The following is a 14,123-nucleotide window of genomic DNA, read 5'->3' as shown; positions in this document are numbered from 1 at the left end:
ATGGCCATCAAATATAGTTTTTCATTAATAAAAAACGGGGGTTGCGAGTCTGATGACTAAAAATAATGCATAAATATGTGCTTTTTAATAACAAGTGTTACCACTTTGTTCCAGTAAAAAATTACGAATTGTATTCGAGAAATTAAAAAAAATGTGTTTTTAGGGGTGAACTTCAAGGATGGGTTTCACCCCTTAAATGGACTTATGGGCACGTATAAAAAAATACGTGTCGAATATTTTTTGATGTTCTATAACATATCACAATTTCAAGAAAATCGGTGAGGTACACCTCGGGTACCTTCCTTGTTAGATTTACATTGGGAATTAAGTCTCCAAAACCCGTATTGGCCAACTATGAACCACTGATGGCATTCTTCGAAGGGCTGATCGAAGATCGGGAAGTCGATAGCACAATCGTCGTCAAAGATGCGGGTTTTCTGGAACTTATTGAGTCTTTTTCATTTTTGTTTCTTTTGAATGCGTTGATAGAGATATTTGATCGAATTGAAGTATTAAACAAAGAACTTCAAAAGGTAGAGCTTTGTGCCGTAGATTCGTCTCGAAAAATAGAAGCTGTGACCTACGCATTGGAAGTTTCCCGCGATTCCAAGTTTGAATCAATTTGGCTAAAAAGCATTGAGTTATCAAAGAATTTCGTTATGAGAACCAAATTTGCCACGTCGACTTAAAATTTTAAAGCGAATAGACAGAAAATATGATAACAGCCATGCTTTCCAAAAAAAGTTCCTTTCTCCTTGAAAAGTAGATTCGACACTGATTCAACCAATTTTTTTCAAACTTTAGAACAATTTGCAGTCGGTCAAACAGTTGACGTGAAAAAAATCATCCTGTTTTATAAAGGTGATTTCGACGAGTTCAGGTTAGTAAGTGACAGAGATATGGCATTGAGCTTGATGAAACGTAAAGAAGTGAAACCGAAATCGTTGAAAGATATTGTGCAATTCTTGAAAGAAAATGATTGGTGTAGAGGAATTATTTCTGAGTATTTACGTTTCATCCAATTGCTCATTACTATTCCGGGGTCAACGTGCTCCAACGAGTGAAGCTTCTCTGTTATACGTAGGGTAAAAAATTACTTAAGATCGACCATGGCGCAAGATCGACTGATACATGTTGCAATTCTACATTGATACTCAGAGGAAGCTGACCAGCTCGATCTTGAAATCCTCATGAATGAATTCATCTCTAGAAATTCGAAGCGAACCACAGTTTTTGCGCTTCAGACCCAAAAATGTTTTGGGACTTGGATTTAATATTTTTTCTATCCGCCATTAAAAGGAAGGATAATACTCCAGGGACACCCTGTGTATGACGCTTTCTATGTGCGTGTACTAACCCAATCAAAAATTTTCACAAATGGTAATGAGAGAACATATCATTTCTTACATCTATCTGAGCGTAAACTTTTGAATGTTATAGTCGCGTAACAACTACCAAGCAAGTTAATGAACAAAAGACGTTTTCTTGTGATTTGAATGTTTAGATGTTTGAAATTCATTGTTCTTACATAAATAGTTGCTGTTTGACTATTATTGAAGTGATTTTTATAAACAAATATACAGTTTTCTTATGTCACAATAAACATGCTAAGTTTTTTAGTTGTTGTTTTGCAGATGAACAAAAAATCTTTTGCCAATGACACCTTGCTATCATTTTTTTTAAGTTAGCAACTGTTAATTATTTCAACAATATTTATAAAAAAATTCACATTTTAGATATTATTCCATGCTCAGGTCCACTTTTTGGTGGAGCCGACTAGAAATGTATTGCCACTGACTCCTAACTGCAATTTTGTTCGAACTGATAAAAAATATTAATTATTTAAAGAACATTTATAAATAAATGCAAACTTTGAGCATATTTCCATGAATAGATTCCATTTTCATAGCGAACTAAACTAAATATGTACTGCCAGGGACTTTTTGCTATGATACTTTGCCAATGGACAAGAACAATTAATTATTTTAACAATTTTAATAAACAAATGTACATTTTGGCCACTTTTGCATGAATACTTATTTTTTTCGTGATATAAGCGAGAAATGTCCTACTGACAACTCTTTCTTGTCCTATTTATCCAATTAAGTTACAACAATATTTGTTAACAAATCCACAACTGTGAATTTATTTGTAAATATTATTAAATAATTAACAGTTCTTAATTTCACAAATATGACAAGAAAGAGTTACTATTTGACATTTCTGGCTTATTCCATGACAAAAATAAGATTATTCATGTAAAAGTGATCCAAATGTACGTTTGTTTATAAAAACTGTTTGGATAATTAACTGTTCTTGTCCACTGGCAAAGTATCATAGTAAAGGGCAATTGGCAATAGATTCTTAGTTAATTTCGCTAAGCCTCTTCTTGGAAAACTGGTCAAAATGTGCATTTATTTATAAAAATTGTTTTAAGATTTTGTATTTTTTATTAATTTGAACAAAATTATAGGTACGAGTCACTGGCAATGTATTTCCAATCGGCTTCGCAAAAAATGGGCCTTTTCATGGAGTAATATCTAAAATATGAATTTGTTTATAAATATTGTTTAAATAATTAACAGTAGTTATGAGTTTGGAAAAAAATGATAGTAAGGAGTAATTGGCAAAAAATTTTTTGATTACTCTGCGAAAAAAATTAGCCTATTCATTTTGACACAGTAAAATTATCGATTCTTTATAAAAAATAGTTTGAATAATTGTCCAACAGCAACTATTCTTAACTAATCGTAATTGGGCATTAATTTATTTCATATTGATATGTTTGAAACATTATAAACAATTTTTTTATGTAACCAACTGCACATTATTGCTAGATAGTTATTACAATGACTTGACCTCTTCCTTGATCAATTTAAAAAACTCTAAAAGCATTTGTTGTTGAGCGGTTACATGCTTATCACGCGCTAGGTGCGGGGCTCGCTTCGCTCGCAAATTTTAGCGCGCCTAGGGCTTCTATGCACTAATACACTCTTTAACCTTACTTCGATTCAACTTTTCACCATTTTATATTGAAATAATATGGTTATTCTTTTTCAGCCTAAAGAATCAAATATTTTGTGCATAAAAAAGTTGGCAAGTACGAGAACCTAACATAACTTATTTAAAAATATAAAAAAATTTCAAACGAACATATTATACTTATTACTGCGAACTGATGTAACTATTACTGCGGATTTAAATTCTATTTATTTACGAGCATATAAATAATAAATAAACAACTGTAGGTTAATTACCTCTCAAATAAATAACTTTTACTTAAAAAACGCATTTGTTGATAAGCCATTTTCTTTAAAGTATAATTTACCCACTTCACAAGACTCTTCTTTTCGATTCTGGTATCGAATATTTTCATGATACAGCTGCAAAAGTTTCACCTTGCATAACCTCTTTCACAGCAAGCAGCAAATTTTCTTCTCCGAAAGAACATCTTTTTAAAGATTTACTTTCCCTTTTTGGCTTCTTCTTTGGCTCTACTTTTTTTTGACAGCACTGCAGTATTAGGTACATATGGCTTGAATTTCGTAGCGCAGTAATGAGCGCCGCTGTAATAAATGCGCACTTATTGCTGCAAGCTTGAATTTTTTATTAATAAACTAATTTACATTTTTTTAAACGTTGACTCTGTTTTAACAAGTGTTCTCGTTTAAAAAAAAATCATTTCTCCACTGCGTACAAGGTTATGCAATGAATCTAAAGTTGATTAAAGAACAGTACTCTGGTAACTAATTTAGCAACATTTTGGCTTTTGTTATACAGTAGAATAAATTATTATTGATGTACAGGATTTTCTTATGTAAACAAATTATTTGTACTCAGCTTATTCTGATTAGACGAAAAAAACACAGTAATAGGTACACCCGCAGAAATTGAGAAACTTACCCTACCTTACAACAAAAAGACACAATCCTTTCTTCAGACCTCCTTTCCTATCTCGCGTTGCTATGCTACTTCGGGGATTTCTTTACATCTTCATGTTTTGAGACCCCGCAATAAAAAAACTCAGGTTCTAATATGGTGTCTGTCGTCGTCGATGTTGTTGTCATCTGCATTCCGGATAACTTTTGAAAGACTAGTATCATTGGATTGTGCTTTGGCAAACGTTGTAAGAGACCAAAAAAAGGTCGAGTTCATTAGCCAGCATTTTTTGACCACAGGTTCTGGTTTTAACCACCAAAAAATATAATAAAAAATTTAAAAATTCCATTTTGCGTTTGAACTATGCAAGAAAATAAAACACAATAATTGTTCGTCCGAAAACGATTTACAGATTTGTTATTATTTATTTTTTGACAGGACGCGTTGTTTTTGTTTTAGTCGTAAAAATTAACATTGAAAGCAACAAATTTAAACTTTGGAAAATTGACACAAGCTACAAAACAAAATGAATGGATAAAAGATGTTCAACTTAATGAATAGACTTAGCTGCAATGAAACACTGGCGCCACTAGCGCCACGCCCTACATTTGAATGGCAGCTGATAAGAAAAATGCTTTCTGAAATGTTAATATAAATAATAGTTTTTCTAATTCTAATTACTTCAATGATTCTAATGTATAATTACATTATAATAAAAATACACAAGAAATTATAAAAATTATAATTTTTAATATTTAGTATATTGTATTAATCGTCAAGATAGTAAAAAGATTATCAGTATGAAAGCTATTAAGTTTACTGTACATTTAGTTATATATTTATTTGAAAATTGGATTAAAATATGGAGATATGAATTAAATACGGACTAAAGACATCGATGTATAGATCCGAACTGTCGAGCAAGGTACGAGTCAACCCGTTCAAACGGAGTAAAAAGTGTTTTTCTCTATTCCAAAAAATGAGGTTGACCATTAGCAGCAAGTAATTAACCGTGATTAAAATGATTTTATTGTTAAACCTGGACAGGTAGTGTGTGAAGATCACTTATTAAAGGAACAGATAATTTGGAAAGAGGAAGTTTTAGCTCCTGATTGAACGGTTATGGCGGTAAATATTACGATTTGTTTACACCGATGTCCTTTAACCTAAAATAACCGAATGGCTCTGACGGTTTCATGTATACATTGATTTTTCAATTTTGAGATATTCTTGTTGATGCCGAACTTTTAGATTATTTATATAGTGTGTAAAATAATAGATTTAATAGTTTTAGAAGTTTAAAACATATTATAAGACCATAATTATCTTTAAGAAAAATGTAAAAGTAACATTAATAACTGTTTTTAATTGTCGCAGAGTTTCGATATTTCTGTACAATTACATTAATTTATTAATAAATGCAGGTATTAAACCATATTATAATTGTACAATAATAATTTTCTTACAGTAATAATGGTAAACGATATCAAAATTAAAACTAGGGGTTTTGCCATCTTAATTTCCAAACTGCCCTGATCATTGTTCGAAGGCTGAATTTTTTATTTGACATTTCAGAATCCTTTGTTAAAAAATCGCGTTTTATTAGACGGGTTTTTTTAGCAGCCTTCGAACAATGCTCGGAGAAGTTTGGAAATTGAGATTTCAAAATCCCTGGTTTTAATTTAGATTTATCATACCATTCTGACTGCAAAAAAATAATTATGTTACAATTTTAATTTACCTTAATACTTGAATTTATTAATAAATTAATATAATTGTACATAAATGTTGAAACTCAGCGATAGTTCAACACTGACATTAATGTTACTTTTGCATTGCTCTTACAGATGCAAGGGGTCTTGAAATAATTTTTAAATTTCAAAAACTATTGAAACTATGTATATATAAAAGTTCAGTAACAAAAAGAATATATTAAGATTTGAAAATTAATGTTGTCATGAAATGATCAGACCCACTCGATTATGTTAGGTTAAAGGACATCAGTATAAACAAATCGTAATACTTACTGCAATAACCGTTCCATCAGGAGCTAAGACTTCCTTTTTCCAAATGACCTGATCCTTTAAAAAATTATCATCACACACTATGTGTCCAGGTTTAACAAAGAAATCTTTTTTTGGCACGCTTAATTGCTTGGTGCCACCTTTCAACCTCATTTTTTAAAACGCAGAAAAAAACTTTTTTTACTCCACTTGAGAGGGCTAAGTGGTACCCTGATTTACAAGTTCGGAGCTATACATCGATGTCTACCCATTTTTATTACATATTGATACGTAAATGAATAAAATACACCAAAAATACGATAGATTTATGACATTTCACAAGTTTTTACATGCAAAATAATAACAGACAACGGCGTCGCAGCGGTGGCGCCAATGTTTTCAAGACTCGCTGCCCCTCACAAAACTGACTCGCGCCTCTAATGCAAAAACGAAAATCGTGTCACCGCCCTGCTCGCACTGACCTTGGTCCTGAAGTGGAGCCATATGAACGTAAATAGTCCGTAAACAGTAAGTGGCGTGTCAACGGGTGTACATTAATATAAGCATTCATTATAATTATATAGTGAATAAAAAATTGTTTAATGCAATAAATGTTTTTACATTCTTTTAGCGTTTATCCCCTTTTAAATAATTCATTAAATCAATGCAATCGAGTCAGACCATTTGAAGCGGCCAGTGACCCTATTTGGAGTAACTACTCACACCAATTGCAGTGAGCAATCACAACAATTGTAGCGAAGAGCCACACCATTTGAAGCGACCACTCACACCAATTGCAGTGACCAGTTGCACCCTTTTCTGTGAGCAGTAACACAATTTGGAGCGACCAGTGACACCACTTGGAGCGACAGATACTCTTTAAAATGGCTCTTGTGAAACCTTACTACATATTCAGAAAGAAGCGAATTTTATTTGTTTAATCTCCTAATATTTCCTATATTCGAATGCCATGTATGCCATGTACCGACCAAAAATACGTGAAAACTGAGTAGTCAGGCCCGTCGGATATCCCACTTTTTTTGAGAGACTGTAAAATTAACCGGCCGGTCAAACATTATTAATTGAAAATGAAGATCCGGTCCGTCACGATACGAGTCCTACAGTATTCGACTAATATAAAGTTGTTTGTTTGCAAACATTGTTAAATGATGGAGTTAAAGGAAAAAATTTCAGAAGCAAAATTTACAGTTGGGTGTACATATCGCTGGTAATGCGTTTGACAAAAAGAAAAAAAATTTCGTTTAGACGTAGTTCAGGAAATAATTATTGAGGACCAGGTTTGGTCATGTGACCCTCTCGTTACATGGCCTTAATGTATTTGAATCTGCTTGATGTTTAGGGTAAAATCATATGCTGAAAAACGATAAGAGAAATATCTATTTCTGAAACTGGTGCATAAGGTTAAAGCCAAATCTGTACAACCATTTGTTAACATTTCTAAAAGTTTTTTTTATAATTTGAAAGGCGATTCTTCATAGTATTTTACTAACTAATGGAGATATTATAATAATTTCACTTCTGAAATCTATTCCCTGAGTATCATATTAATAATAATAAAAAAAGAAAATCATTGGATATCAAGTATATATTTCAAAAATGTCTTAAAGAAATCTTTCGATTAGATGAAAAATCAAATAGAGCATTTTCAAAATTTCATACTTTATTTCGACCTTTTTTTGTAAAAACATTGTAAATAATTTAAAAGTGTGTTGAATGTCTGGATCCGTAAAAAAATAAGGTAGAAGATATATGTGTAAAATTGCAATGATAATTTACAATATTAAAAACATGCTTGATCTCAGTAATCCTGCTTTTTATAAGACTAATTTCTGAGCCTGTAATTATAATTTCAAATCTAGAGAGTAAGGTTGCAACAGAAAACACGTTTTTCTGGTATTTTGAGAAATTTGAGTCAAAATTTTCATTGGTTATAAAGTGTATTTCGGAATTATCCCAATGACATGTCTCGATTAGATGAAAATTCAAATAGAGCTTTTTCAACATTTCAAAGTTTATTTCGACTTATTGCGACTTTTTTGTTGTAAAAAAATTGTTAATAATTATAAATTGTGTTCTATGCCTGGATCCGTAAAAAATAATGTAGAAGAGATATGTGTAAAATTGCAATAATATACAATATTAAAAAAATGCTTGATGTAAGTAATCCTGCTTTTTATAAGACAAATTTTCTGGCCCCGTCATTATTATTTCACAATTAGAGAGTAAGATTGCAGTAGAAAATACTTTTTTCTAGTATATTGAGAAGTTTCAGTCCAAATTTTCATTGGATATCAAGTATATTTTGAAATTATCCCAATGAAATGTTTCGATTAGATGAAAATTTAAATGGAGCATTTTAAAAATTTCAAACTCTGACGTTCAACGAATTTGCACGTTTCTTGAAATTCTGAATCGAATGATATACACATTTAGGAGTCACTTTTTTCATAGAAAACGGTATTATAGTAACAACAACAAAAGTAATGATTATTTCACAAATATACAAAACAATAGGCATGTAACAATAGGTATGTAAAACCATTGATAATAATTATAACTTATGTGGAATGCCTGGATTGGTTAACGAGTTAAGAAAATAAAGCTTTAACGATAAACTAACATTGAAAATATTGACCGATTTTTTTCAATCTTTTTTTGATTTACTCATAATAATATAACGAGGCTAAATATTTTAAAAATATTTATTAAATTAAAATTTAATTAATGAACATTGTACAAGATTCTGATTTTTATCCGCTGTGTCTAATCTCAAACAATGAGAGGGTCTCGCGAGGCCAAAAACCGTCTGCTCGACAAACTACCACCCGCTGCAAGTGTACCGTTTTCCAGACAATGCCTGAACCTGGCTGACGGTCCCCTGATAATTACTTTCTCGCAGAAAATTTTTTTCACACTTTTTTTTACTATGTACCCTTTTTTCTGAAAATATTTCAACTGTGATTGGCTGTCGAAATTTTTTTTTCACTCAGAAGCTCCACCCTTCGGGGCGTGCTTATCATATTTCTGTCTCTCTCGAACACTCAACTCAGAATGTCCACGGGTGTCCCCAGCCCTCTTAAAATAAAATTGTAAAAGCTAAATAATGTAATAATGAGATAAGTATTTTAACTTATTAAAAGTTTCGTAAAGATTTCATATATAAAGAAAGCATATGAGGTCTTATGAATAACGTTTCGGCTTTTTCTCTTAAAATCCCCAAAAATGTGATTATAACCTAAAATACCATAAAAAGAAGTGTGTCCAAGAAGAATCTATAGGACTTTAAAGATTTTTATTTTATTGCGGATTTTAGAAAATATTAGAAAACATTCGCGTGTTCTCAAAAGACGTTCAGAACATTTAGAGGTTTGGAAGAAATCAAGAAATATTTGATAAATTTTCAGAAATGTTTGCCAGTTTTTTAATGTTTCTAATACATTAAAAACGACTTAAATTCCTGAAAATATTTCTAACTAGCTAAAATTTTTCTTAAAATGTTGAAAAATAATTCAAGACGTAAAATATTGACTTATAATCTTCTAAATTTTCCCCAGGAATTTTAAGAAAAATAGTTTTATCTCCTTGAAATCTTTCGGAATTCCTTTAAAGCTTCTAAAGTTTATTTTTGAAATATTTAAAAATCTAAATCTAAACAGAATTTACTTAGGTTGAAAATTTAAATGTTTTGTCAACAATGTATTTTTTATTTGTTAAAAATAATTTGTTTACTAAAAATATGACTAAGCCATGTAGCACTAAATTTGAAATATTTTAGACCCATAAATCTTGTCTCCCATATCTATTCACATAAAGTAAATTATAGTTTCCTCTTCGCAATAATTATAATGGTTCTAATGTAACTCGAGATTTTAAAACCGGAATAAATTTGCGAAGCAGTTAGATCATCATTTGTGAAGTCGGGAGAGCTCGGGTTCCGGCTCGTGCATTTTCGGCTTTGCACGAAGTTGGTCTTCGCAGCATTTAACAGAGCCGACTCACCCACACGCTACGTTTGCAGTATTTACAATAGAAAATAAACATTAGTTAAAAATTACTTTCCAAACCCCGCTGGTATAACAATTAAATATACAAATAAACTTGGATAAATAAAAGTAGTCGATAGCAGAAATATTTGGAAAATAGTTTTGATAATGCCCCCCCCCCCCGCGGATTGGAATTTTGAAAAAATGTATTTTTCTCTTTGAATCAAATTGCATCGTCGTTTCGAAAGAATTTTTTGTAGCGTAATAATTATCCGGTTTTTTAAGCATTATGAAAAGTCAGAAATTGACTTTTATGCTTTGTGCGGTCCTGAAAATTTTGAAATGTATGGAGCCAGCTGATAAAATTTCGCATTCAAAAGAAAATGGTTTAGCTAGCGCTCTTCCGATCATTAAAAGTGTACATGAATGCATTACAAACTTCCGAACAATTAGAGACCTAGAACCTCATTAACTATATCTCATATCTATAATGATATGAAATAAAAATCTCAGATAAAAATAGATATATATGTCATACAAATAGATGTATATGTCAGATCAAATTTGTTTGTTTCCATTTCAAGTGCAAACATTCTATTTTTATAGATAAATAGATAGAAAAAAAATGTCCAACAGTGGACTTATAGATGCGTGCGAAACGACATATTCGGAAAGCTAAAAATTGTTTTCTATTTTTCATGATAATTGTAAACCTACGAAATGAAAAATCAAACCGAATCGAAGTTTGAGTAGTTTTGTATGGACAGAAAGCTCTGGGATTTATTCATTCATAATTCGTTTTATAATAGTGGCATCTTGATCAATTCTTTTTCCTCTAATCTTTTTTGAAAATAAATTGCTCTTAACAATACTGCACAGCGAAAAAAATGTCGCCCCTCATAAGATTATGTTTGCCCCCTCTGACATATTAGTATGACCACGGGCCTGGATAATGGGGAAAGAAGTGAAGCCAAATATGCTAGTCTTCTCGCATCATTTCGCAAGAGTACTCATTGTAAACAGGGTCAGCTATTCTTAGTTTTCTAAAGAATTTATGTGACCGCGAATATGTCACAGAGCACGGGAATATGACCGAGAATTTCTTTGATGAATGTGCTCTAATTTATGAGCATTTAAAAATATTATTGTGCTCGTAACGTTTAAAAAGCGAATCTTGTAGTTTTTTACAATTATTTTTAGTTATTCTATACGTTTGAATTATAAAATTTGAAATTCAAAAATATTCTTGAACATTTGATGCTGAGTTTTAGAGATGTTATGGTTTTAAAAGGTTTATTGTAAACATAAGCATTTTCTACGTGTTAGGGCTACATTAGTATTTAGAAGTAGTATTTGAAACGCAAAAATATTCTTCAATATTTGATACTGAGTTTTTAATTTTGTACAGTTTTTAAATTTTCATCATAAAAATGATGATGTTCTACGTATTAAGACTATACAGTTCCTATCCTGAAAAGGGATCTTGTACTTTGTACAAATATATTCTAATTATTTCTTCTATGCGCTTGAGTTATGAAACTTAAACCGTGATAATATTCTTAAAAGTGTAAGATTAAGCTTTACAATTTAAGAGATTTCTTATAAACATATGAATGTTCTCTTTGTCAAGACTACAGTTTCCATATCTAAAAAATAATTATTCTTCGGACAATTAGTATACCATATATATGAGGTCATTATTTCTTTGTATGCTCCAGTTGTAAAGCTTCAAGTTTAAAAATAACATATTCGTGAAAGTTTCAAAATCTTTAGATTAAAACATAATACTATTTTAACTTGTTATCAAAAAAACTACTTAAAAAACAATAAAACCGATTTTTTCCAAACCTAAAATTGTAATATTATCATTCATACATATATATATATATATATATATATATATATACATATATATGTAAAGGCCGAATAATACTTATCTAACATTATTATATTACTTAATTTTTTTCTTTTAATTTAATATGTCGGCTATAAAGAAATTTTGGTATTGAATATCGATAAGTCTTAACTTTTCTCGTAGTTTCATTTCTATGAAACTTTCATTATAACAATTCATAGTTTTTGGAAATAATTGTACAATATTATCACGTTTAAAGATAAAGAAAATATTGGCGAAGGTAAAATTCTCTTAAATTCTCTGTAAATTCTCCAGTTGTCTTAAAATGACGTTCACAGTCACGAGAACGGGACCGGATTTTAAATGTCCGAGAAATTTAGAACTCTTAGCTCTGCCCTGTCAACATTTCAAGCATTATTTTTGAACATTAGCCACAGTCAACATTTTTAGTGCGTTGGAGAACTTAATTTTATTTCTGCTACAAAATTTAATAGAGATTCTTTCATCCATGTTTTCGATAGCAAAAAATTGCCAAGCACACCAAAACACGCCTAACCTTCATATTCGTAAAAAAAACTGAACATGCAAAATGGCTGATGTCAACATACATATGTTGGGGTCATGTGTAGCAACATAACAAAACAAAAAAATCGAATGTACGTAGCCCGCGAAATTTGAAGTTACCTTTCTACATTCTCATCATTTATGATTGAGAGAGCATTAGAATTGTCCAAGATTTGATACCACAGTTTTTCAACAGTTCTCCACGTTTTGAGATCCCCTGGATCCGAAAATCAAGTATTTACAATGGCGTCTGTCTGTCTGTTTGTCCGGTCGTCCGTCCGTAAAGACGATAAATCTAGAAAAAATTAACGTATCAAAAATATGTTTGGCACACTTTTTTTAGGTCCCAAAAGAAAAAAAGAGTTCGTTAACCAGTTATTTTGATAAAAACTCAAAAAGTGAGCGCATTTTGGAAAACTTTGACCACTTTTTTTCTGAATATGAAAATTCTATGTACGAATATTTATAGTATTAAAATGGAGAATGAATTTATCCTAATGACTTCTTTCGATAAAAATTAAATTCTTAAAGTTATGGAATTTTCAAAATTTTCTAAATCAACTGAAATTAAAAATTTTAGGCCAAACAAAACACGATATGAAAAAAAGTCGAGAGAAGAAAAACATTGCTTTTTAAAAGCCCTACAAGGCTGTCATAACACATTTTTTGATTTTCTTTGAAAATCAAAAATTCAAATTTTGATTGCACAAAAAATAATAAAAAATAAAAAGTTCCATTTTGTCGTCAAACTATGTAGGATATGAAAATAGGTGAAATAACAAAGAAATGATATCCCAAAAAATATTAACAATTTCGTTAAGAATCACTTCTTGATACAGCGGGTACTTTTTGTTCTATTCGTGAAAAATAACATTGAAAATAAAGAAAATAAATAAATAGAAAATTTGTCGAAAAATGACGAAAGTTAGAAAAAACAAGATTGAACAAAACCTGCTTACAAATGTCTGTCGAAAATCGAGCGCGCAGCGCTAGTGTCACAATGAGAATTTGCACCTTAAGGCAGCGATTCCCAAACTTTTTATGCACTTTCTGGGGAGCGACAGGGCCCCCACCCTCAAATTTTTTCACAATACTGGAACCCAAGTGAGACACTGGACGCTAGTCGTTCGTGCTCGGTTGCTTGCTTCGCTGACCTTTTCGTTGTTAGAGAATTAGAGCCGGTTGAGAAAAATGAAAAGTTGGTTAAATATTAATCAGTAGAATTTTAATAAGTTCCGTTAGATTTGTTAGATTATCAAATAAACGTTAAAAAAAGGTAGAAGAAAATCGGATAATAACTTCAAGAGTTATCGCGCTTTTGTTGCATTCACAAGATTTGTAAATATTTCATTTATTAGTTCGGATATTAACCGATTTTCAAAAACATTGTTTTCATTTTCTTTAAATTATATTACGAAATTCATTCAGCCAATTAAAATTTAACTGAGCTAAGTATTTATAATTTCAGTTATTGCAAGTTCAAAACAATGAAAGGGTCATTCGTGGTAGATACACGAAAGTCGAGGAAAGTAGTCTTCTGGTCGCAGCGGGGAGCCTGACTCGGAGCCTGCCTAGCTGCCCGGCCCGGGGTGGCATCCCCCTGCCGGCGGCAGCCTCATCGGCCGGCGGCACTAGTTTGGGAATCGCTACCTTAAGGCCTACAGAGCTTTGAAGACGCATATAAAATAGATCTTGATACAGTTTTATTCAAGCATTCCAAATGCAAAAAATAAACATCCGAGCGCGAAGCGAGAGATTCAACAGACGCGTGGCCTAGGCGCGCTTAAAGCTTGCCACCCGAAACTAGGATTTGAATTA

General features: G+C 31.4%; 1 protein-coding gene across 1 annotated transcript in view; it reads right to left on the bottom strand.

Moving 5' to 3' along the window:
- Positions 1 to 14,123, bottom strand: part of LOC117169796 (SRSF protein kinase 1) — a 111,866-nt gene that overhangs the window by 34,263 nt on the left and 63,480 nt on the right. The window contains exon 5 of the mRNA XM_033356303.1: positions 4,028 to 4,181. Coding sequence (XP_033212194.1) covers positions 4,028 to 4,181 — 154 coding nt within the window. The remainder of the gene's footprint in view (positions 1 to 4,027; positions 4,182 to 14,123) is intronic.

The sequence above is a fragment of the Belonocnema kinseyi genome, chromosome 3 (assembly GCF_010883055.1).
Source record: "Belonocnema kinseyi isolate 2016_QV_RU_SX_M_011 chromosome 3, B_treatae_v1, whole genome shotgun sequence".
Lineage (NCBI taxonomy): Eukaryota > Metazoa > Arthropoda > Insecta > Hymenoptera > Cynipidae > Belonocnema > Belonocnema kinseyi.
The sequence above is the reverse complement of the archived record's forward strand: the minus strand, read 5'-3'. Positions and strand labels throughout refer to the sequence as shown.